This window comes from Coturnix japonica, chromosome 2 (genome assembly GCF_054131305.1).
Source record: "Coturnix japonica strain WE chromosome 2, WE-NBRP24, whole genome shotgun sequence".
Classification (NCBI taxonomy): Eukaryota; Metazoa; Chordata; class Aves; order Galliformes; family Phasianidae; genus Coturnix; species Coturnix japonica.
In genome coordinates, this window is record NC_140664.1 from 11,871,700 (window position 1) to 11,898,326 (window position 26,627).

Consider the following 26,627-nt stretch of genomic DNA (forward strand, 5'->3'; position numbering starts at 1 on the left):
ACTTAGAAAAGTGAGAATGCCTACCCAAGAAACCCTGTTGCTTGCTTAATGCACTGCATGTAGGCTCCCATACGCAGTGATGGCGAGGACGGTTGCATGTGCACTGTGGGGCACCTGTTCTGCAGCTGGGGGGACTTGGGGGACAGGATGGCTGCAGGAGCTGCTGGGGAAGCACAGGGAAGATGACGCCTGCTTTGGTGGGGTTAATCTGCTTAAAGGTAAGTAAGTAAAGGTCAGTAAGTTATTATCATCTTCTGTTTTTTTTTTTTACCTTATTCTTTAAATGCAAGTCCGTATTAGGAACAGTTATTAGGACAGTTATGGCAATCTTAGTCACCCTTCTGCAAGAAAATTAATGAGACTTACTTAGGGGTGGCAAAACTAGTGGAAAAACAGAAACAGCATAGAAAGGAATAGAGCCATGTAGCTGGAAATTGCCCTGGGATATACACAGCCATGGGTATTAGTTGCATGTGTAAATTGTTTGTGTTATTAACGAGGCTGACTTCTGGGCCAGAGAACTTCAGGTTAATACAGTAAAGGTATGCAGCTGTCTCAACACCAGTTTCTCTTCTTTGACACGAAGCTAAGAGAGCTTCTGGCCACTGCCAGAATCTGACACGTCTCCCTCCTGAGCGTGAAGAGGCTGAACTTTGCCAGGGGCAAGCAGGAAGCTGGTCCTGGAACCCACAGGTCAGCCTGTCTGGGGCTCTGTAGGGCTGGATTAACAGTACTTAAAATCTATGACTTCATCTTAAACATATGTATATTTTTGACCTTCTGTTTTAAAACTTTCTTTGTTGCTTAGTCTCAGTCATGTTCATAGCTGTTTATTGACTCATTTTACAAATTATCTGCTTTGTCTTAAAATCATTAATTGCTTTGTTATTCTCAAGTGGTTGGGTTGTTGGATTTTTTCTTTCTCTCATTATTAGGTGATCCAAGTGGCTTTTGCAACTATTTCTTCCAAGCCTTTGACTTTAGCACATTAATATCCAAAGTCTCACAGCCACGGATGGCACAGCTTCCTTATCTCATATTTCATCATCTCCCCTCTCACTTCTTCATGCAGTGTATAAATAGGGCTAAATATTCTTTCAGCTGAGTGCCTGTAAGCTTTACAATAAAACCACTGCATAAAAGTGCCGGAAAAGGAAAATATGTTTTCTTCTCTTTATATTCTGTCCCCTGAAGATCTACGCGACCGTTCCAAGCTAAAATCAGTCAAATAAATACAGAATAAACACATAAAAGCTTGCCACTTTTATTTGCATACAAAACAGAAATGAAAGAGGCTCACAATAAATTATCAGTGTACTCCCACAGAACGTTCTGGTGTGTTTGCATAACGTGGGTTAAAAACAAATCCCGTTCAGATAAGGCTCCTTTGTGAAAGGTTTTAAGGAAACCTGATGATGTACTTTTCTCTGGTGAATTTAGTAGTGTTACTCTGCTAGTAAAAGCAGTTCATCCAAAACTAACAGAACACAGTCAGTCAGCTGCAAAAACATGGGTAACAAAACATAAACTTTGTTGAACGGTTCTATCTACATCAACTAACCAGATGCATTTTCTCAGATACAGCTTGAATACCGTACTCTGGAGAGAGATCTGAAGGTGATCTTCCATCATCATCTAGCACCGACCCACTAACATACTAAGTTTCTGGCATGCAAGTTAATTTTACCTTTATTTCTTGTTTCAACTGGTCTGGTACATGTATTTTTCTTTAATATAAGAGCCTGTAAACATCTTCCACAACAGATTAGGCACTTGGACAAGGGGCCAAATACAGATGCACATAAAATATTTCGCTTTCTGAACAGTTCATTGAGAGGGCTCTTTTCCATTTTCCCTTTTGTGTTCCAGATTCTTGATGCTTCTTTTGGCTATCTTCCTTCTGAAGCGACTAATTCCGGGGGATCTCAGCTCAACGGCTTCCATCTCTTCTCGAACGGGAGTAAACTCTGGTTGAGCAAGATGAGGTGATGGATAGGAGGACTGGGAGTATGGGGATGGTAAAGGGTAGGACCCGTGAACTACGTACGGCTGTTGCTCACCATCATAAAGGTCCTCGGGGTCATAGATTTGGTAGGAGTTATGTGGCAACTGCACTACTGGGATGTCTTGATCAGTTGGCTCACCGTATCCACCTTAACCCACCACCACCAAGAGTATTCATATGGTTAACACGGGAGAAGGGGAGCAGAAAATTGAAGCGTTCGTTAGGAAACTGACATACATATATACCTTCTATACATAGAGAGTGTGTGTGTATATATATCATCTTTAAATACACATTTTTTTATTCACATGAAGGAACGGTGAAAACATTTAACAAAATTAATAAGCTGGAGCAATTGGAAACCCACCAACAGACAGCCAAGTTAGTTGGAAACCACCACCAGAATTTGTCCAGTTGTAATACTGTGCTTATTATACACTGCACGATCTGCCTGCTTTAGCTTATTCCAATTATAGGCTGGAATATATGATTAAAGGGCAAAACGGGTCAGACGATAAATTTTAGCAGTGCAAGGAAGCTAAGTGCATGTACAGCAGCTAGCGAGTTCATTAGTGGTAGTCAATATCGTTGATGGAAAGCATAGAGCAGTTCAGCATCCGTATCTGACCTTCAGCCAAATGAGAACTGAACCAGAATGAGTCTTTCACCTTCTGGATTGGTAGCCATTGTAAGGGATTGGGCCTTAAAACAGGAAATGAACAACAGGGAAGGGAAGTGAGGAGAAAAGGATAGGAGGAGACGACAACAAAAACATTCACATAAGTAAAACATACAAATCACTTCACAGGCAAATTAAACTGTAAACATCAGACAAATGAGCCTTATGCATAATGTTTGTAGTAACAAGTAATTTGCTACAATAAATTCCAATTTTAGGCTGGACAGCGTTACTTGATAATTGCATTAACTTCCTCCCATGGCCTCTGTGCTACAACAAACAAGGAGAGTAGGATACACAGAAGATACAGAAAGAATCATTTTCTCCAGATTGCTTCACTTGTTAATGACGGACACGTGCATCCCTGTTCCAGGTTACACCAGGGCAGGTTTAGTAACGTTCATGCTCTCATGCCATTTGGAGGCGCATGGAAGAGGAAGTGTTTGACAAACTACAGATGTGCAGCTCTGCTGTCGCAAACATTAGGAGGTGGGATTCAACACACAGAACGTTCAGGTGGAGCAGGCTCGTACACACACACATACAAGACAAAACCCAATATGCTGTATCCATTCACAGGCCCAAATCAGATGGTGGACTCTGGTCACTACACTGCGGGCACCTTTGGTTTGTGGGGTCATTCTGCTCAATACATCAGCTCTGGATGTGTGTGTTTTTACGGAGCTGATCGCATTTTAGTGCAAGGATCACCAGTAGCCTCCATCTTACTTTGGCTGTTAGAAGGACACGCTATGTTTCCTTGCCCCGCCTCCCCCCAGCGCAGCCTACTCACCTCCCATACCATAGCCAGCACAGGAGGAGGGGTCGCAGTACCCCGGGGGGCCAGCAGGGCCCTGGGAGCCGGGGGGCCCAGTGTGGCCAGCAGGGCCTCGTGGGCCTGGAGAGCCTGGTGGGCCCGGGCTGCCGGTTCGGCTCTCGCCTGGAGGTCCTGCATGAAAGAGGGAGATGAAATGAGTGACTAGCACCTCTCATAAGGCAGTGGGTTGACCGCCTTGGCTGTGCTGCAGGCCTGGTGCTAGGAGACGATGGCACAGAGCTTGCTACAAATAGTCACACAGCAGATAGCTTGAGCACAGGGGCTGGGCCTCTCTGCTCCAGCTCCCCCACACATGCTGAGGGAAAGGCTCCAAACTTTTCCCTACTCCTGACAAGCCTCCTCTCTGGCTGTTGCTTTGTCTTCCTTGCCAAAGACAGCTCTTAGCCAGACATTTATACTACTATTTCCAAAGCACGAATTTTTCACCAAGTGTCAGACGTTTGGAAAGGCAGTTTCATGGGGGGAGGGTCGCATGCATAGGTCTCCCTTTCAACCACGCTGCTTCAGTTCACTTTCTGGGTAGCACTGTGCCTTGAAAGCAGTACTCTAATGGGAAGAACATCCCAACAAAGTCAACGCCATTTTATGCATGTTGCACCCTCTGTTACTTCAAGACCTAAGTATAAGGCTCTTTGATTATTGAGCTAAATTAATGCACATTTCTCTGTCAAGGTACAGTTGACCTTAAGTCAATGAAAAGACAAATGGCATTAATCCAGATTAATTTTTGCCTATCTCTGAAAAGGAAAATTAAGGTGACTGGCAATACTGTCATGTATCACATCACAATGTCATATTACACAGTATGAATGTTACAGCAGTAAAGTACCCTACGACTGATCCTTCTGCAACGTGAGCCTTAGAAGCAGAGGGCACAGCCATGAAATTCCAAGGTGCTTTGCAAATGGGCCAGGGGAGCATAATCCACATGCCACAAATGTAACATGTTTACCTGTAGATCCTGGTGGTCCTCGGGGTCCTTGAGTTCCAACACCTGGATTGCCTCTGTCTCCTTTCTCACCCGGTAAACCTAACGAAACAGCACTCAACAGAGTCATGTTTTGAAGCAAGCTGCACAGTGTTTATTATTTAACTGGGCTATAGTTCCACACACTACTTTCCACTTAAAAACAGATGCGAGAGAAGAAAGGAGGTAAAAATAAACACCTGTTTGGCTCTTTTTCCTCCCTTCTTCTGACAGCTTCACAAGGAGATCACGGCATTCCTGAAGCATTAAACACTCCTGCTGCTATCGTGTTTGCCCCAAGGTGTCATGTAGGGGCGTAAGCCAATTTCCAAAAGGCACTTTCCTGCTGGAAGAGTGCTCCTGGTCTGTACCAAGGTACAACTACAGCCAGTGGAAGAATCCTTAGAACTTCACTGTCTACAATTTACTGCGTGGCCCAGAAAAACCAACAATGGACCGGAATTGCTATCATTGGGTCTGATCAGTGAAGAGCACAGATCTAGTAATGCAGACAAGGCACTACATTCTTCCAGCTTTCCATCACCTTCTACCCTACCACCATGGCATCCTATAGGAATGCTTCCTATAAGCAGCAATCACAAATAGTGGTATCAAACTCAAGTAGGTGTCAAAACTACAAATTCCAGACCGTGAGTTTCCACCGGCGACTTGGAAACTCTCATAAAGTCTGTGTTTGATTTGGATGGTTCAAAGACAAAATCCAGGCTGGTTTGTGGGACCTTACCCCCTATTTTCCAGACCTCCCAAACACTTGTAATTTCCCTCACTGCTTCACAGCTTCCAGGCTCTCAGAATGAAAGCTAATATAGAGCACCTCCATAAAAACAAAGACAGAGAAAAAGTGCTGCTACCTTTAATGAGACATGGTTTCCAATTACAACTAACAGGTGGCTTCCTTCCCTCCTGCTTAGGTAGCTGCTGCGCCTTAGGAAAAAACCTCTGGAGAACACCTCGAAGTGACCATGTCTGGACCCTTGTTTATGTAAGGAGCCATGTAGGATTTTTTTCCTTCCTAAGCTAGGTTCTGATGGATGCAAATAAGAATAAACTTTAAATGTGAAGATACTGTAATTAAAATCCATCACTCACAATGTATCGCCCTCCATAAGCTGTCAAAATATGGATTTACTGAACAGCAATCTGGTGGTGCTTATTTGTCTTTCACGTTGCTTTCTGGACTTTTGACAAAGGTTTAAGCAGAGAGGATTCACATGCACATTATGTACTTGTCTATTTATCTAGATATATAGATAAACAACTGTACACTGAAAGATGTAAATGACGTCACTGTTATGATCCCACCAGTTAATATGATCACCAGCCCAGGTATGACATCAGTAGGGCTCGATGGGGTTTCTATCCTTTTCATCAGCTCTTTCACTCTACAGCTTATACGAGGCCACCTGAGAAAGCCAGGAACTCATTCCAAGTCCAGGCAATAGCACCAAATATCTCTGCCATGCTGAGACCTCTCTCCCCCATGTTGGGACCCATTCCCTGGGGATTCCCTAGCTATTAAGGTACATGGTGGCATATGTCTGAAATCCAGCTATTGCATTTCCAGGAATGCTGGCTGCCCAAGTGTAGACAATTCTGATACTGTGGCTTGGATGTATAACTGTATGTTCCCCTCTCCTCAGTGTTTCTGACTAGGCCAATTTAGGATGCATGAGGCCAGAAAGATGAGGAAAAAATTTACCAGGGAGTTGGAGACCTTGTTTCTGACTTTATTCCAACATCTGACATGGAGCACAGAGGACTATGAAACAGAGCCACAACAGCTTGTCCCAGTGGTAGCAGAAAGTAAAAAAGGAATTCAGTTTCAAATGTCCTCTCCAGCTTTGCTCCAGTGAATGGCCTAGGTGCTAGAGATATGCTCAAATCCACATCTATAACCCTGGGGGAACTTGTCAAAGCCACATCTTTTGTTACCAGCAACTGAATTCTACCCATTTTAAATATAACATTCCCATGCATATTTCTTTGTCCTGCACTGTAAATGCAGTTTCCAGATATCTAAAATTTGCTTAGCCCTGGTTTGCTTTAAACATACGGAAGGTCTCCTCAATTGCAATTCCCTACTTTTGTAGCAGGCTTTTTAACAATGTAAATTCATCTAAATTGTGTCTTTTCATACATGCCCAGTATGAATTGTTCGGCGTCTACAAAAAGCAAATTGTGTTTGTGTGGATTGCTTCAAACATAAGATTGACCCATGATAACCATCTGGAGTCTACACAGATGCTTAGCAAGAGGATCGCTGTTTATCTGACTCTGTGTTAACATTAAATAATGACTTCAAAGGCAATTGCCACAATATTTTCAAACCAGAGCCTTCCAAGCACACAGATATTATTCTGTATACACACAAGTAGACACATCCATATGTGATGTTCCCAAGAGAAATTCAAGTAAGAAAAGGTAAAAACAGAACAAACCTACTCAGGCTAATAATAAAATATTCATTCTGGAACAAGTTATGAAGCTCTTGCATGGGGTCAAACTTTCTTTAAAGTCACATGGATATTTAGTTCCTAAAGCAAACACACTGCTGGCCAGGATACAAGTTTGCATCAGGTTTCTTTGAGTTTGTTTTCTAGAAAAGTTTATCCAAGTGAAAGAGAATATAAACACTGGAACAAGAATAACCATTTCCTAAGGTGAAACTCACATCAGTTAAAATTGAGAGGTCTATGAGTTCCTCTAATAGACTTTCCATCACAAGTCTTTAGTAAGAGTAAGTTAGCATTCACAGACCTCTTGGTCACAAACAATGGCTCCCTCTTATCAATTAACGAGCATTCAAAATTCTCCCATTTATTTATATATATATGTATATTGAGGCCTTCTTTGTATTTTATTAAAGCACTGCTTATAGAAAATCAACCAGAAAAGACATCGTTCTCCATGTATGTTCTTGCAATGGTTAATTACTGTTAGGGCTAAAAGTGCATATCAAAAGTTGTCATTTGACTTAGAGTTCTTCAAATCCTAGTAATTATTTTCATACTATGCTCTGGACATACTTCAGCAGTACTCTCTGCCTTTCCTTCTCCAAGTTAACTGTTTTTTTAAGTCTTGTCCTCATCCAAAACAAGCAATGGCTTGGGCTTAGCCCCATGGAGATCGCAAGCAACTGAAATCAATTATTTCCAGCTCTCTGCTAAAGATCTCTCTGATAGCATCAGTTATTAAAAACAAAACCAACATCACGAGCACATTCTCTAGAAAAGAAAACTAAATGTTCATGGTTTCTCCTCAAAGGAAATTCTTAAGTACTGCTCTTTAAGAGAAAACTGTCCTTTGAGGAGAACTGCATACTGCAATTGAGAAAATTCCAACTCTTACCTACAGTTATCCTCTTTTAAAGATGTATAATTGTATTCATCATGCATAATAAGACTAGATTTTCTTTATTTGTCTAGGGGAAGCTGCAGCTGGAAACAAAAATATTTGAGTCAACTGGCAAACATTTCATTTAACTCCATTGGAAAATGGCCATCAGAGTCACAGACATAGGCCTTTGATAACACATGTTTAAGTAACTCTTTCATATAAAGCCAGAATGCAAACACAGATGAAGATGTACTTGAGCACGGTGACAGGGTATGCATTAATTGTATTTTAGTAAACAATGAGATGGAATGTGTAGCCATTAAGCTTTGTGCATCATTTCAGCACGTAGCACAACAGCACAAGTCCAAGGAGTGATAGAACAACTACATTCCCACAGCTTCTGAAAGCTAGAAGTGAATCGGTGCTCAGAAGCCAGACACCAGTTGTTTAAGTTCCAGTTCACAAACACAAAATCAAAACAAAAGCTGTTGGAATTAGTTAAGATAAAAATGGAAAACGGTATGTGAACTAATAAAAATAACAGAGATCAGTGCTGTGAATAATCACTTCGGGTATGTCTTTTTTGTACTCTTACGCTTGTGCAAAGAAGTCAGACCAAAAAATTCGTAGGTTATAATTAGGGTTAGGTACTGTAGCACATAAGACAACGTGGCCTCCTTAATCACTGATTCAGTGGTCTGTTGAGCCACCACTCAAATATTAATAAATAGGGACTCATAGAGATGTTCCTTTTCACAGTATTAGAAACCTAATAAATGCGCTACTGTGATCCCAATCCATTCACCAATGCCTACACTGGAAAAAAAAAAAAAAAAAAAAAAAATCTTAGGAGGCAAAAGACACTGCAAACAAAATATATCAAGAGAAGGACTTATCCTGTCTCATCGAGGTGGTCTTTCTTGGAATGATTAGCTCAGTGTATTCCTAGTGAGATAATACATTCAGGAATGGGACACTGTGGACCTAGAAGTTCAAGTGGAGGTTCCTAACAGAACTCAAAGACACTCTCTCAATCCATCTCCCTCCAAAAATGTCAGATTAACACTTGGCAGAATGACAAGATAAACAAGGAAAAGAAGCTATCAGCCAGGCAAGTTAGCAGGGAAGTACACTTATTTCAAAGCCTTTGACTGCTGACATTTTCCAGTAAAGCTCTCCTCACGGCATAAATGTGAACTAGTTCCACATGTTGCTTTCAGAAGTTCCCGCTTCTCACAGGCCTGAACTGAATGGTTGGTGGGCAGGGGAGGTAAGAGGAAACGTCTAGTTACTTCTGACTTTTTCTCTTCCTGCTAGAACACCTTTCCATTCAGTTCAGAATAGTATCAGGCTCTTGCAGCAATTCCAACAGTTTGAGATCTGAGAAACACCTTACCAGGAAAACAAGTGGGTCTTTTTTTCCTCCTAATGTCATTATAGTATGCTCTACTGACATTACTGTCACTGTTCCAGTGTATTAACTGTACTTAAGGATGGAGGCTAATCTGGCACTGTTTTTTGAATGTAAAATTAACTTCATATACATCCAAAATGCTGGTGACATCAGTAAAAATAAACACATTACTCACAAAGACTTCCAAGTGGTTGTCTGGAGATCTTCATGGACTATAATTTGTGACTTGCTGAGCAAGTTAAATGCAAGCAACACTGTAGAACACAGCAAGGGATGAGTTTTGAGTCCATTTACCCTCCTCTCTGCTGTTACTAGAAACTAAAAAAATTCCATCCAGAAGCAGAATTTTTTTTTCTACTGATTCACAGTATGATATATAATTAAAATGAAGTGAGAATTGAGAGTGTAGAAGAAACTTCCGATCAATCTCCACAGACATGATAAAAAAATAAGTATTGTGTTTTACTGCTGTTTTGATTTAGCTTAGAGCAATCCATTGGAAAATGGTAAGGCAAGGGCAAGTTCTGCCTGACCAACTTAGTGGATTCTATGATATCATTGAACAAGGAAAGAGGCACTCATGTCAGCTATATGACTTCAGTAAGGCCTTTGATACGGTCTCCCACAGCATTCTCTCCGAACTGGAAGATACAGATGTGATGGGTGGACTATCCAGTGAACAGGGAACTGCTTGCAAAAACATACCCAGAGAGTTATAGTCAATGCTACAATGTAGGGGTGGAAAATCTCCCCTACGAGGACAGACTGAGTGAGCTGGGGCAGAAGGCAGCTTCAAGACCCGATAGCTGACATTCAGTATCTAAAGAGGTGCTACAACAAAGAAGGAGACAGTCTCCAGTGAAGTCTGTTCTGATAAGTCGAGAGGAAAGGTCTCAAACTAAAAGACGGGAGATTTAGACTGTAAAAAATTTAGAAAAATTTAGAAATTTTTTACAATAAGGGTGGTGAGGAGCTGGAACATGTTGCCCAGAGAGGAGGTGGAAGCCACATCACTGGAGACTCTCAAGGTCAGGCTTGATGGGGTTCTAAGCAACCTGATCTAACCACAGGTGTCTGTTCATTGCTGGAGATTTGAGCTAGATGACCTATAAAGGTCTTTTCCAATTCATGATTCTGTGATTCTAGGGTTCTCTAGAATTAAATATTCTCCTGAAATATCTCAGGATCTGTACAAACTAAAATGTATCTTTCAGTTGTATAAACTTCCAGTGCATCCATAATACATCAGTATAAAATTTCCATTCCTTTGGAAGAAGTGAAATCCTCAAGGACTAATAAATTAATCTGGGGTGTTTTTGTTTGGTTTTTTTTTTGGGGGGGGGTGGTTTTTTTCCTGAGTTCTGAATGAATTCCCTTCTCTTCTGTCCAGGTTCTATTCATGGTTGCTGTTATGTGAGTTATAAAAACTATCTTCATTTCAAGTAAAATTGCTAATTATCTTGTCTTCAAGTTCACACATAAATTCTTGAATCTTAAAACAATCTTGTTTCAAGCTGTAAATACAGTGAAGCACTCTCAGCTTTTGGCACCACGGTTCATGAGAATCTGCAGAGTTCTGGCTGACCGATTAAACTTCTCAAAGTAAACTTGATAAGTGCTTGCTCTTTACCGAGTATGAAACTCCCCACAAGTACAACCTGTCAAAATAAGTCCCTTCTAACATCAACTATCTACAGAGACAGAAAAAGAGAATATAAAGACCACATTGTGGTGCAATACATTGTTACAATCACCTTTTTTAATGTACATTTTATCTTTTCTATACTCATTCTATTTTCAATGTTTTTTCCTAAAAATTAATGTTACCAACAGTAGTTATAATGGAAAATATATGATAAATGCTGAACAAGTTTCCATTTTCATAGCCTGAAACCACAGTATATTCTGTATGTTTCAATAGTTCCTGCCTGAGAAGATATTTAAAATGGAAGTATTTTACTATGGAGGTAAATTCCCTGAAATCTCTATTTATTCTTTCGGTTACCATTTCTAAGGACAGTTCTTAACTTACTGCTTCTTCCAGTTTGCTTTCATTCTTTTCCTTGTACCCTCCTTCCTCATTCTTCCTGGATCGTATCTTGTCTTTTGTCAGTTGGAGAGGAGCCATGACTGAGAGGCTTCTTTTGTTAAGAAGGTAGTTAGAACTACAGTCTTGTGGATCAACATACTCAAAGTCTTACAAAAAAGACTTCTTCAAAACAATGCTTTAACTCTGGTTTGTTTCTCAGCAAACATTATGTTTGCTGAGAACTGGAGCAACTAAATACCTGACTTGAACAACATTCATGATGATTTGTTTTTAAAACCCAGCTGGCAGATTTTGTGACCACAATACCAACTAATTGCTCTTTAATACCACATTTGTCTCTTGGGTTTTTGGTCACTTCCTCACATGATAGTTTTCAAAGCACTTTCACAAATACACATCTACTCAGTGCCAAGGTTAGAACCACAGATTGATTGCCAAGGTTGCGCAGAGAAAGAAATCAAAACATGGAACTTATCTCTTTACTATACTATGCTAGAGTAGGAAAGAAGGAAAGGATCTAGACGTCAAGTAAGAATATAGAGAATTCTTAAACAGTTAATTGCATTACTTCCTTCTGATGTCACCGTATCCCATCTTTGATCCCTTTAACCACTCATAAACTATGATTTTTTTGTTCTGCTCTGATCAACCTTTCTCCATTCAGACTACCATAACTCAGAAGTCTTCAGAGTGACACATCTCAAAGTGTGGGCAGGAAGGCACTTATCCAGGTATGCTTGGCCAGGCTGAGCCAAAACATCCTGCTGGTTATGGCCTGGTCCAGGTGCCCCTAATAGAGAAATGAGGTGCGTGATGGATAGGTCAGAGATTAACCTGACTTTAAAAGTACAACTTAATAATCATTTTATTATGGTTTTGTATGGTTTAGTCATGTTATCATTTATTTACTAATTTTGTTGTTGTTGTTCCAGGAGTTGGACGTGATGACTCTTACGGGTCAGTTCCAACCTGGGATATTCTATGATATTGTCAGACTACATGTGTACGTTGCTTTTATGACTTTAGAGTTTCCAGACCTTTCACTATGGTCTGTGATGAGCTCAGCAATCAAATAGAGAGAAAACACTGTCATCACAAAATGTTTATACAGAAGACAGAATCCAACATAACGTGTAAGGAAATTAAGGTCTATTTTTTTTATAAGTGAATTACAAATCTTACCTCTTTCTCCTGGTCTTCCTGGTTGACCAGGATTTCCTGGGAATCCCTGCATGCCTGGTGATCCTTGCTCACCCTGTGGCCCTGGAGCTCCTGGCCGACCTGGTTCCCCAGGCGGTCCTGCAATAGTTCGCGTTGAGACAGACTGGCTTGGTATCTGGTTCAGAATGGAGTTATATCTGGCCATGTGACCTGTCAAGAAAAAACGTCACATTATTAATATGCAGTGGAGAATGTAATTCATCTAGGTTTGAACAGAGCTCTAGAAGGTCCTCAAGGCTGCGGTCTGTCATGCTGAAGAACTTCAACAACATGCAATTGGTGAAGAAACATTGGTTTAGGAAGTATATAGAAAATAAGAACAAATATTGTTCTTATTTTCATTAGAATTTCATTTCCTTGCTTTTGTGGTTTGCTTTTCCTATTTATTTTTATTTGAGATCAGCAAAACTCTAAAATTGTTACAGCAGAAGCTTCTGTACACTGTAATAAATTGGAAATATACAAGCTGTTTTTTAGCTGCCTGATAACTAATGAGCTTTAGTTTAAGATAAATCCAGTTGGATCAGAAATACTGACAGTTCAGTTTAAAATGAACAGATCCACCTGGACAGTCTGAAAAGCATCATATTTATGAGCAACTGTGGCAAGAAAAGATCTATTCTAGAGATAAGAGCTCATGAACTACAAAGGTATTTACCCTGGATGAGCTGTTCACACACTTGACGAGCAACAGCACGCACCATTGCTTGGGACTGGAGATCACCCTGGATAACAAAAGCAAGAACTGTCATATTGTTTTACTCATTTCTGTCTAAAAAGTGCTCTGTACAATTAAATACTTTTATTCCAACTGAGAGATTCCATCCTTATAGATGAAAACAAAGCCAAAGAAGTTTCGGGATTTCACTGGTCCCCCTTGCTGTTTTTAGACAGCAAACAGAAGTCCGAGAACAAAACCTTCTAGCAAGATTTGGGGACTTGCTTAATTCTTCTCACCTTAAAACATTTGTGTAGCTACATATAAAGCAATGTCTGGGGAAAAAAAAAACTAAGTTTGCTTGATTGTGCAGAGAAAATTATTGTTCTTGTATTCTTGTAAACACAGAGAACAATAAATTCTCAGAGAAAGCTTTTTGCAAGATACACAGCCAAATCAGAAGAAAGACAACTAATATGTGTACATAGACTTACCCGTTCACCCCTTTCACCTTTAGGTCCAGGAGCACCCTACAGAAAGATTCAATATAAAATTAATTCATGTTCAGTTATATCTTAAACAATTGCTTTGTTATATCTGAAAACTTAAAACCTAAATATTGTTTCCCTTGCAACATCACTGTAAAATGAACAAGGATAATTATATGTCTTCTCTGGGGGTTGTCACATACTGAATAAGTATGTGACAGCAGGCCCCCAGGTGATTTTTGATGGCTGAAATAGGTCTAGCATTAGTATTTAGTATGGAGAGTGCTGATGGGAGAAAAAAGAATTCAACTTTGCATCACAAAGTCCTTCTCAGCAACTATGAACAGTCAGCAAAGGAATTAAACTGCTTGGAAAATCATGACAGTAAAGATCAGGTAATACTGTAATAATGGTAAGGATCATTAAGCAGGTGCAGCATTGCCAGCAGAGGCTTTTACGGTAGGCCAAACAAGGACTCCTGTTCAGGTTCTCCTGAAACAAATCAAGGTCCATGTGAAGAGTTAACCTGCTGACTAATTCCTAGCTAAAGCTTACTTTATCCTTCTATCGTAGGAAAAAACGAAACTCCTACAAAAATGGAAAGATTATTTTTAGGTCTATTTTATAGAAGTCTACCACGAGGAAAGACAGTTACTAAAATTCAATTTTCACACATCTAGCCATATTTTTCAGAACTATTAAACTTTTGTAGTAAAGGCCTTACATGATTCACAGGAATATCTACACTCTTGGAGATTTAGTTCAGTATCTGGAATACGTGCTTGGATATGAACTGAATGGGCAATGTCTTACACACTGACAGTAAGAATTTCCATAGCTCATCAAATCTCCTTTCAGATTACAGATTCAGACACTTAGAAAGCATGCAGAATCCTACATTAGCCTGTTACCATTGCTTATATATTATCAGTTACTGAATGGCCACTTAACCAAATAAAATGCTTGCTTGAGACTACTCTCCGAAGAGACAAAAAACAAATCTACTCTACAAATCGAGTATGAAGCACACACTGCCCCATCCAGGTGTCTTCAAAGACTAAAGAGAACATTCACTTTGATGTGTGCAAAAAAAAATGAGTACATTTTATAATTAGCCAAGTAATGAAGTGCTAAAACATCAATGTAATCTGAACTATTACAGAGAAGAGGTCCATTGTATTTTTTCCAGCTCTTTTATGTAATTTATACTCACACTTTATCATCAGATTACTTTCTTCTAGTTAAACTGTTTTATTGTATAAAAATGGAAATAATACCAGAAAGATAAATTCAGTACTAAAGGCTCATAACACTAATTTTAGGTATAAAGGGTGTGATTTTGCATTCAATTAAGTTGCTGGTCAAACTTTCTGAAACTCATATTTATAATTGCATTACAGGAAAAGCCATTATCATTAAAGAGTTTCTCTGATGTAAATCCAAAGTGACTCTGAAGACAGTTTTTCATTCCCACAACATTTTTACAGTATGATAATAAGAATAAAATTATTTCTGAAATACTCAGATTAATAAAAGGCATATTTTAACTTAAAAAGCAAGGAAAGAAAAGGAAAAACTAATTGCACACAGAGTACAAGATCATGCAATATTATGTTTTTACTTTCACTTTAACCTTTAATTTTGACTCTCATTCATATATTCCAAACACTGCATGCAAGATCATCAAGTACATTTAAATATGAAAAACAAAGAAAGACATTTTGCTTAACCACTAACTGCAAACAGATCATAAGTTTTAAATACTCAGGAGTTACGAGAACAGCGAAGCCAGGATCAGAAATTAATGAATGCACAATAACAAATAAATCAGTATTAACTTATGGTACTCACAGGAGCTCCAACGTCACCTTGAGGCCCCTGGCTTCCTGTAATACCTGGAACACCTGGTGCACCAGGTATTCCCTACGTGGAAAAGAGAAAGAAAATATAAGTGATGACAATCAACATCTACAAGGCGTGCTGAGAGAAATAGCTATGATGCAGGAGAAGTCCATAAAGCAATACTCCCTCACTTAGAGTTGCATTATTAAGCACAGGTACATTTTGAAGGAAGGTGCTATACTCAAAGTCAGCAGAAATTTGGTTGTTGGAATGCCGTGTTGCAACACCGGAGGCCCTGGGTTCAAATCCCCCCTATGGTGCAAGTGGTAGAAGTGCCGCTCTGCTACAGAGGCTTGAATCCCAGGGGGTTGGACTCAATGATCTCTAAGGTCCCTTCCAACCTGCACGAGACTATGATTCTATGACTATGATATCACAAACAAAATAGTTTATGCCTCAATACATCTCTGCCAGAAATCTTCCAGATATATTTCATCATTCAGCTGGTTATCATGGACTGGGCAATCCTAACAACGTAGATCAACTGTTGGGCTGACAGAAAAATTGTGTTCAGATTACATGAGCATAATAAAGAATCTTTTTTCCAAGGATTGGACTGAATATGAGCTAAATAAATAGCATGAGGACATAGTGAGAAATGTCATTTCAGCAAAACAACCTACTAGCTAGTTACTCAATGGAGCTGAGTGAGGGCCTCATGGCAGCCTACAGCTCCTCACAGGGGAATGGAGGAGCAGCACCAAGCTCTGCTCTCTGATGACAGTGACAAGGCCCAAGGGAACAGCATGGAGTTGTGTCAGGGGACAGACAGGCTCTGTATTATGAAAAGGTTTTTCACCAGAGAGTGGTCAGGCTCCCCAGGACAGTGGTCACAACACTAAGCCGTGAGTTCAAGAGATTGTGGACAACACTCTTAAAAATGTGGTTTGAATTTTGGGTGGTCCTGTGTGGATCCAGGAGCTGGACTCAATGATCCTCATTGGTACATTCCAACTTGAGATATCTATAATTCTATGATTCTCTGTGTGGAGAACACTCAACACCATCAGCAGTTTTACTAATGTAAATCTGTCAAAAAGGCATTAACTTTGCCTAACTATGCTAGCTGAGAAGTATGAAACTGACTCTGGAAGCAAATGTACATCTTGCATTGAAGGCTGAATGAGGTCCCTGCTGTCTTTTTTGATTATTCTATGAAAGCATTTTGAATATCTGCACTCACCTTCAGCCTCCAATCCTAGCAAACTGAGCAGCTCACTTCAGCTAATAATCCCGAGTGCAATTTCTTACAGAAAATAAAGTCTTATCCCAAATGGCAACAACATTCATTTCTATTATGTAGTACTGCTATTCAGCTAGGAGCAAACTATCAACCTATTGGTGGAACAACTCTCTTCTCTCCAGGGGAGACATTTTTCTTTCTTGATCTAAGTGAGAATGGAAAGAAATGACACTGGATAAGCAGCTTTCTGCCAACTCTGTGAGTCATGAGATTTTTAGCTTCCAGGGAAAACCTTTGGCCTTGCTTAGATAACAGTGACCTACAGCCCCCCAAAGTTCTGCCGATCTTTACAGCAATAAAGTCAATGGACAATACTCACAACTGGGCCAGGAGGTCCTTGTGGGCCTGTGGGTCCATCTTTGCCAGGAAGGCCCTAGAAAAGAGAAATGTATATAATTTTATCAGATTTTTATACATGAGTTATTAATCTGTTCCATTTCTGCTAGAAGGATTTTTCTTTTTTCTCTTTTTTTTTTGCTCTGGGGAGAATTTATTTCTTAAAAGGAACTACAGAATAGCCAGTACTTTAAGAAATCCAACTACGGTTTCACTGTACTTTTGAAATTAGAAAGTAGTGCAAAAATGTTGTACTAGAACTTTTCTCCTCTAAATAAATTCCATTTATAATGTTGCTATAAAGTGGGTTTGCTGTCCATCTTGTCTCCAACAAGACAGGTCACACTTCCAGGTCTGTTCTCACTGGTTGTGACTGTTCATAGTCCCATGGATTAAGTGCTGAAAGACTGCAATTGCCGTGTATCTCCCTATCCAGCAACACTGTCCATATGTACCAGCTATCATAGAGGTCCCGACTCAGGAAGCAGCATAATGAGAGTACGATAGGGATTCTCATGTGGTTTACATTAGGAACGTGCTTCAGAGCTTCCAGAAATTAGAGCCAGAAACTAAAGATAACTTGGAGACTGGAAAGCAAGCAAATCAGGGAAGAAAGGCTGACCAGATGTAGAAGAAAATACACTATCATCAGTAAAGTATGCTTGCAAATTAACCAAAATACTCACTTTGTGTCCACATGCTATAAAAAAGATTTCTGAACGGTATAGTAATATGTCAATTATTTAATTAATATACAAAGTAAAAAGGAGAAATATACTCCTATTACTGGCTCAAGACCAGAATATTGAGGTAACAGTAGAAGGAAAGTGAGGTTTTTAAAGTGTTCATGCTCACACCCAGATTAAAGAACATTCTAGTTCTTAATAGAGACAGCTGATCTGTAAAGCTACAGAAAAAGATGTTTCTTTCTTGTTTTCTGAGATATTATTTCTGACATAGTTTCAGTAATTAAGATAGCACGAGCTAGGTGTATTATGCTTTACATGATTTGGAAACATTAAAAACTGCTTTCATATGGAATAAAAAACCTGGTGTGGGAATATCACCTGTCATGTACCTAGAAAGCATTGTTTTTAAAAAAATACACCACAAGAATGTGGTAAAATGATGGTAAATTAAGCCATAATGATCAATCTGTATTCTGCCATCTATGCATCTTCCAGGTTGATAAGGAAATATTTTCCTATTTCATAATGCGGTCGGATGATTTTTGAAGATCCAAAGTACAAAGCAGGTCCCCCAGCACAAAAGCAAAAGCAATATCAACATTGCATTGAAATAAGGTTTCTGTTATCAGTAGTTTTAGGACATACACAGAGAAAAGGTTGCAAGTCCAGCTCAATTCAAACATGTTTGCAACATGAGGGAAGTGAATTCATTCCTCAAAAACAATATTTCTAAAGGAAACAGGATGGCAGAAGGAACTCTGAACTACGTTACCAATGATGAAATAGGATTTCTGACACTCAGAAAGAATCAGCACTAACAGTATGGCTGTCAGGAAAATCAGTATCTTCATGTTTACGAGTATATTTCACTTTTAAAACAAAGATTTAAGATCCACGCTTATCTTTGATTAGTACTAAGGCAAGATGAAAACTGTCTGGACACGCATGAGGGCTTAATTTATCTACTGGGGAAGGAAGTGGAGAGCCTTCCATTGACTTCCAGAATATAGCATAAAAATAACACTGTACGATGTCCATCCCTTCTCCCATCCAAGTCAAAGTGTAGAGCTAACAGAATGATCAGCACTATCACATCTTCTTCGAATACAATTCACAATTTATTTTTTAGGAACGATTTTCTTTTCGCTGCTCCCATCCCTTATCTGTTCCCAGGATTCAGTTCTCCTGGCACTGTGTGTGTATCTCTTGGCCACAGAAAATCACTTCCTATTATACTTATAAACTGTGAAAACTGCTTTTTATAAATAATGACAAAGAGAGGTTGCATTCAAGTGTGAGTATTCTACCTATTCTCTCATGTAGGTTAAAGACCAAAGATATTTGTTTATGCTTCAGTGACACTATTCAGATCATCTGATGGCCAGAATGGATCTGATTCTGAACTTGGAAGAAGGGAAGATTAGTAAAGTAACAGGAAACTGGCAAAAAGACTGGGAATGTATTTCTTCTGGCTCTTGTTTCCCATTATTTTTGGTCTACGTAATGTATAAAAAAATAGAGTACTGTGAGAATTCACAAGCTATATTCAGAGCACTGAAGCCTTAACAATGTAATTCACACCGCTGTTTACTGAAATTTCTTCTTTGCTTCACTATCTCCAGAAGCAATTACACAGCACAACAGCACTTAATCTCTTATGGCCTCAAATGGAGAGCAGCTTAGAATCAAGATGAATATTGTTTTGCATAGTCATCTTAAATTGGAGCACACTAGGATAATAGCATGAAAAAAGATCAATGGAGAGACAGTGTAGCTACAATTGCTTTTTTATCTGAAGTATAATTTGCTAGAATACAAAGGGCATCACAGAACATAGGTACCACCTAAATCTCTACCCTGATGAAGGCAGTAAAGGCTGCTGCTGACTTCACTACAAACCCTTCAGCTTTTGGCAGCTCAAACTTTGTTTGGGGTATTTGCGGAGAAGTGGTTTTTCAAATAGGATAAACACTGGCAAAATCTCAACTGAAGCTACTGAGTCTTGAAGGACTTCCACATGCTGCTTTTGAATATATGTAAAAACCAAGTACAAACTGGAACCTATGACTACCTTACCTTTAGGTTGTTGTTTGTTTTTTTTTCTTTTTCTGATGAAAAAAAGATAAATAAATAAAATAAAAAATCCTCTTGTTAAAAAAAAACCAACAACAAACAACATGAGAGAAATAGCATAGAATGGCTCAGGTTGGAGTGGTCCTTAAAGATCACCTAGTTCCAACCCCATCACCATTAGCAGTTGTCAACCACTAGACCAGGCTACCCAGGATCCCATCCAAACCCTCCCTGAATGCCACCAGAAATGGGGCATCCACAGCCTTCATGTGCAACCTTTTCCAGTGCCTCATCATCTTCCACATGAAAAATTTCTTCCTAACAACTAACCTAAATCTACTCTCTTTTAGCTTAAAGCCATTCACCCTTGTCCTGTCACTTTCAGAACATGAGAAAAGTTGGTCCCCCACTTGCTCATAAGCTCCTTTCAAGTACCGGAAGGGTACAATGAGGTCTCCCCAGAGACTCTTCTCCATGCTAAACAAGCCCAACTCCTTCAATCTTTCTTCATAGGAGAAGTGTTCCAGCCCTCTGATCATCTTCACTGTCCTCCTCTGGATCCAATCCAACAGCTCCGCATCCTTCCTGTACTGGGGTCCCAGTATTATTAGTAAACACTACCAACATATTAATCTGAGGTGTAGCTCTCAAAAGATTATGCACCAACACGAGCTATTTTTGATTACAGCAAACCCAGAAAAGGAACAGAAATGTAGCTCTTTGGAAGCTTTGTTCAGAACACACACCCTTTTACTAACCACTATGGACTAGTTCTGTCTCAACACACAAGAATAAGTTGACTTAGAATTTCCTTTCTTCTATGAGCTGATAGTCTGAAATTAATTCAGCATTAATTCTTCATAGCTTAAAACGTATTTCTTGCATATCTTTTGTTAATTATTCAAGTTTTCATTACAGTTAACTTTTAAATAGAAGCATATTGTATATGCTTCCCTCTGACTATACATTCACTTCTAAATTAAAGAGATCCTCAGAGCAAAAGATGTGGCACAGCTCGTGCTGACATGCATGGACACATTTCTGCACCTTTGTGGAAAATAATCTGGGGCCCCTAGGGGACAACAGACTGAACATGAGTCATCAGCATGGCCCTGCAACAAAGACCAACCACATTCTGACTACAGGAGCTCAGCCACCAGGTTCAGCAGCAGGTGTGCTTTGGTTTTGACCTTCCTAAAGATTAACATACTGGAGCAAATCCAGTTCAGGGTCACCAAATGGTCAGGGCCTGGAGCACAGGACATATGAAGAGAGGCTGAAATAGACTGGTTTGCTCAGCCTGGAGGAGAAAACATAAGGGACAATCCTATTACTGTTTAAATTACCCAAGAAGAAGAGATGTGACCAGAATAATCTGATAGGTGCACAGTGATAGGACAAAAGGAAGCAGATACAAGTTGAAAGAGCTTCCCCCAGAATCATACTGTTTCCCAGCAAGGAGAAATGCAGAGTCTTGTCCTTGGGAAGGAACATCTCCAGGCACCAGGACATGCTGGGGAACTTCAGCTGGAAAGCAGCTTGAAATAAAAGGCTCTGGGGTGCCCTCATGGACACAAAGATGGCTGTGAGTCAGCAGCGTGCACTTTGCTGCTAAGAAGTCTAATGGCATTCTTGGCTATATCAGGTAAAGTTTTGCCAGAAGGTCATGAGAGGTGACCCTTCCCTTCTATTCATCACTGGTGAGGCCACATCTGAAGCACTATGTCCAGTTCTGAAGACATGGACATACTGGAAAGAGTACAGCATGGGGTTATGAAGACAGACTCTGAAGTTGATGGAAAACTGCCAAAGGTTGCCCAGAGAAGCTGTGGAGTCTCCGTGTCTCCCTTCTCGGAGATTTTCAAAAGCTACCTGGACACGGTCTTGGGCAGCCTGCATGGACTGTCCCTGCTTGAGGAGGGGGTTTGGACCAGATGGCCTCAAGAGATCCCTTCCCACCTCAGCCATTCTGTGACTGTGTGATTAGACTTCCCTTGTCACAGCTGTGTAGATCTGTCCACTGGAGTGGCTTGAACTTTGCAAGAAAAAACAAGGATTGCAACCGTGACTTCACCTTGGATAGTAGCCATGGAGATATGGGAAAGAGAAGACTTTTCCCCTCTCTACCTACACATCTAAAGAAGGGTCAGTCTCACTCTGTTTCCAAACTTTCTACTCTTGGCTGAAAAAGACAAACAAAAAGCACAAGAGAGTCTAATTACAGCCTACATATTCACCAGGATACATGACGTCAGTTCGGATTCTCCAGCGTGCTATTCAAGCTGTATCTTTCAATAAGATATGCTTGAGAGAAACACAATCTGTTCCCTTTAGTAAAAGCCTGTGTATATTGCCAGCTACAAATACAGGACAGTAAGAGAGCACACTAAACAACTACAAAACTGGTTGTAAAATAAAATCAAAAAGAAACCTTTTTGTATTTTATAAAATCTTTGATATCACTCTTTTGTAACTTGAAGCTGATGAGAGGACAGGAGAATGCTCACACTATAGTCTGAAATGTACATATAAACCAGAAATAGGATCAGGAATATTCAGAAAGTTTGCTTTATTATCAGAAGACACATTTATTCCTCTAATTCCAATTTCACACAGTATTTTTATAACATCACTCTTTTGTTTTGGTTTTGTTTGGTGGGTTTTTTTGGTAGAAAAGGTGTTTCATTATAAAAATAATCTTCGTATGAACTCACACCAGACAGTGAAGATGCTCCAGTTTTTTAACTCCTTACTAAGATCCACAACAAGCAAAACTAAACAGGTATTAAAAAGCAGTTCAGAAACACAGAAAACTACTTCTAGATTAACTTCTAATTAAATTAAATACAAAGAGTAAAAAAATAAAGACCTTTTCTGAATTGATTTCAATAATAAAAGCATAAGTGAAAAATGTTAGAATTCAAAAGAAAAAAGGAAGTACCATAGAAGTGAAGTAACTGGATGAGAAACATCTTTGACTGCAGGACTTCTTGAGTCTCTTATCACGTTATCCCCAGTTCACAGAATCACAGAATGACCCAGGTTGGAAGGGACCTCAAGGATCATGTAGTTCCAACCCCCCTGCCTGGCAGGGCCACCAAACATACACATGTACTAGATCAGGTTGCCCAGGGTCCCATCCAACCTGGTCTTGAACACCTCCAAGGACAGAGCATCCACAACCTCCCTGGGCAGCCTGTTCCAGGGCCTAACCACTCTCCTAGTAAACAGTTGTTCTAGTAAACTTCGTTGTTCAAACAAGCTCTCAGAAATCTCCCAAAAAACATCAGTCGCATGCTTACCTCCCTTTAAACCTGATGTGATTTAGTCATCTGCTTAAGTGCTTTGTGGCACTGGTTCCATGCTATAATTAAAATATTTCAATGAACAAAAAATATTAACGAGGAAATGATGGCTAAGCTAAGAATGATGTATAAGATCTCAGTTCTAATAGTTTAATAGCCGTAAAATAGTTTGGCATCTTGGCTAACAGGAGGAAGCCCAACAAAGGAAACATTATACAAAAAGGTAATTTACTTCTTAGGAATTTTCCAGTTCCTTTTTGCTGTTGCTGCAGTTACGCCTTTCCGAATTATGCCTTTCTCCAATGCTTGGTCTTCAAAGACACTTTGTTAATATCATTGGCTTGGATCTTCACTCATCAAATGCAATTTTATTTTGTCATAACTTCACAGTAATCAAATAAGTTCCAACACCACAAAATTAATAAAACACACTTATTTGTTGCCATAGAAATAATTACTGCTGCACAATATTGCATAAGGTCACACAGAGACAATAAGAGGTTAACAGACCTATTTCTGTGAGATCTGAGATACTTATCCAGCTACTTTGATGAGCAACAGAAGAAAATGAACACATGAGCCAAACATGATTACTTCATATATTAAAACTGGCTATTTATTTACTTGCCCTTCCATATTATAGACAATGCTTGGGTCTTCTACAGAAGAACTGAATGCCCTTTCCATGTTGTATCAAAAACCTTTGCTGCACCAGTCTTAGCCCGTGCTTTTCTCAGAAGCTTAATTTCTCTGTATCAACCTGCTGAGTTCCATATGTAGGAAAACTAGATTAATTCTGGACTGCTGACTAACACAGACAGGGCTGAGTGACTCAACTGCAAAAGATGGTAGCTATAGCATGAAGTAAAAACTCTGGGTACTTTTCACCGCAAATTGCAAAATGCTCAGTTAAACTATTGATCAGGAATGAGAAATAGGGTGTACATGCCACTCACACCAACAATTTCTAGAACAACATCACTTCAACTTGGCTATGGCCAAGATTAGACAAACACTGTGGCAAAAATCCAAATGTCCGTCAGGCTCCAAATCTTTACTAACATGGAGATGGACAGGTGATACCAAGCTCGGGGAACTTAGGGGGAAAAGATACAATACAGCCAAAGAGAAGAGATTAAAATCATGTAAAAAAAATGAGCTTCTATATAAAAGGCAGCAAGTAGGAAAATGAATACATTTATCTTCATATTTCATTACATGTTAATTAAAATTGAGTCTACTCATCTGATTAGAATGTTATTCATCTGATGATAATGCTGTGCAAATCTTTATCTTAATAAAATCAATTTCTTTGTTTTAGAGGAAAAACATCCATGCATTGCCTAAATTCTATAGTAATTTCAGTAGAAGAATTTACATATTTAAATTATTTGCTTAAACTCACAATAGTGAAAGTGTTTAAGCACATGTTTAAATTTATAGTAATGAGCTCAACTACACATATCATCATAGAGATACGCATGTATTTTTATAACATGTTTACAGGTAAATGCCAGAAATCCAAAGAAGGTTGAGATTTACCAGAAATGAGTACATTACAATTTACAAAAAAAAGAAACATAAATACATAAATCTTGTTCAAGGGTAACTGAAAAGTCATATTTAATAGTGAACTTCTGCTGTATACAGAAACATTGTTCTATGTTAATGATGGCCTTCTAGCACCTAACTAATAATAAAAGTCCTCCCAAGGAGAAGGATTTAATGTATAGTTTTTACTACACATATGAATTTGAAAATTTGTCTTTTACTAATTCCTGGGCAGAATGTACTTCCATTTGTTCTTCCAGAAGCAGAATGAGGTTGACCACATTTTTATATTCTTATTCAAACTTTCCTCACATCAGTAGTTCCTACATGTGTTCACATTCAATATAAGGTGCCCTTGCAACTGTCTTCATTATTCAATAATTAGATAGATCACTTGATTGCATGATTATTGTGTAACACTTACCCACCATCTAATTTTAAACATACAAGCAAATGAACTAATTGGCAATGGTGGAAACAGCAACATCTATTCCTTTGAAAGGCATTAAGTGCAGACATGGCGCATGGTGCCCCCACTGCTCACCTAGTATTACGCAACCTTGACTTAGCAGATGGAAAGATACTCCACCCTATCGCTGCCATCTCTTCTTACTGGCACAGAGATACAGGTCTCCAGAAACAACAGAACGTAAATGACATAAGCTACAATAAATTGGCCATGCTAGGAAGCATATCCATTTTGGAATGGAATCCTTTAAAACAAACACAACTTCATTTTACCTTACCCTTTGACCTTGAGCTCCATCTCTTCCAGGTGAACCTGAAGCTCCTGGGACACCCTAAGCATTATAAAGGGAGAACCAGCAATGAGATAATTCAACAGAATACAACAAAATCACTTTCCAATTTAACTGCATGGCATGCCTTTTCATAAATGAAACGGGGAATTGATAATGGTTGGGACCATAGAAGCGTTAGTAATGAAGGTATTTCTGTGTAATGAGGGATGTTTAAATACACTTTGTTAAAATGCACACTCATTCGTGCATTTTGCCTCACTGCAATCCTCTCGTAAGGACATTGACAAAGTTGCATCAGCCTTCCTATGCTGCTAAGCTGTAAAGAAATCTGCATCATTCTAGTGTTGTGTCAATATGACTCTACTGCATGAATCTGTATCTTAATCTGAAGGAATAAATGATATTTCTCTTTTCTAAAAGAAATACTGATACTACATGGTTTGAAGCCAGTGTAGCAATATGAAATGACCTAAGTATGATTACAAATTATGTCCAGCACAGCTCCACGTTGTTTAAATGAAATCTCATTCTCTGGTTCATGAAAGCAGCAGAGCAGCCATTACTATGGTTGTCCAGAAGGCTGACAAAACTTATTTATGAGGAAAGATTGCATGGGTTTACTATCCCTAACATATGCGAACAGGGGGGAACATGGTAACAACCAATAAACAGTGGGAAGATATACTGAGAAGAAAAAGGAAGAGCAAACAATCCTGGGAAGCAGTAATCAACTGGAATGAAAACTCCTTTCTAAATACCAGACATGAATTAAGATTCACTGAAAGTTACAGTTTTTAATATGCTGATCTTGTGAATGATACCCTAGGAAAAAAATTAACTGCCTAATATGTCCTCCTATATAATTCCAGGAGGAATTTACTATGCTTAAAGTGAACATAAGCAGATGTTAGCAATAATTCACTACACAAGCAGAAATTTAAAAGTCAATATTTTCTAAGTTGTTACAGACCCAATTTCAGTATTTAACAAGGTCGAGAAAATAACCAGTTCTTCAGACCCTGAACAATTTGGTCAGTGCATACCAGCATACCCTAGATTCCTGCTTCTAAATATCCATTTGAATTTACCA

At 39.2% G+C, this 26,627-nt stretch overlaps 1 protein-coding gene across 11 annotated transcripts in view; it reads right to left on the reverse strand.

The window, feature by feature from the left end:
• Nucleotides 1–1,248: 1,248 nt before the first annotated feature.
• Nucleotides 1,249–26,627, reverse strand: part of COL14A1 (collagen type XIV alpha 1 chain) — a 104,322-nt gene continuing 78,943 nt past the window's right edge. For 5 of the 11 annotated variants that reach the window (XM_085539355.1, XM_085539356.1, XM_032442893.2 and 2 more), the window contains 9 exons: nt 25,523–25,576; nt 17,142–17,195; nt 15,529–15,600; nt 13,684–13,719; nt 13,190–13,256; nt 12,493–12,681; nt 4,475–4,552; nt 3,478–3,633; nt 1,249–2,153 (listed from right to left, as the gene is read on the reverse strand). In XM_085539355.1, coding sequence (XP_085395481.1) covers nt 1,828–2,153; nt 3,478–3,633; nt 4,475–4,552; nt 12,493–12,681; nt 13,190–13,256; nt 13,684–13,719; nt 15,529–15,600; nt 17,142–17,195; nt 25,523–25,576 — 1,032 coding nt within the window. In that variant the 3' untranslated portion in view covers nt 1,249–1,827. Of the gene's footprint in view, nt 2,154–2,273; nt 2,708–3,477; nt 3,634–4,474; nt 4,553–12,492; nt 12,682–13,189; nt 13,257–13,683; nt 13,720–15,528; nt 15,601–17,141; nt 17,196–25,522; nt 25,577–26,627 lie in introns of those variants that run through there. The other 6 variants (XM_032442894.2, XM_085539357.1, XM_015856187.2 and 3 more) reach the window with 2 other exon arrangements.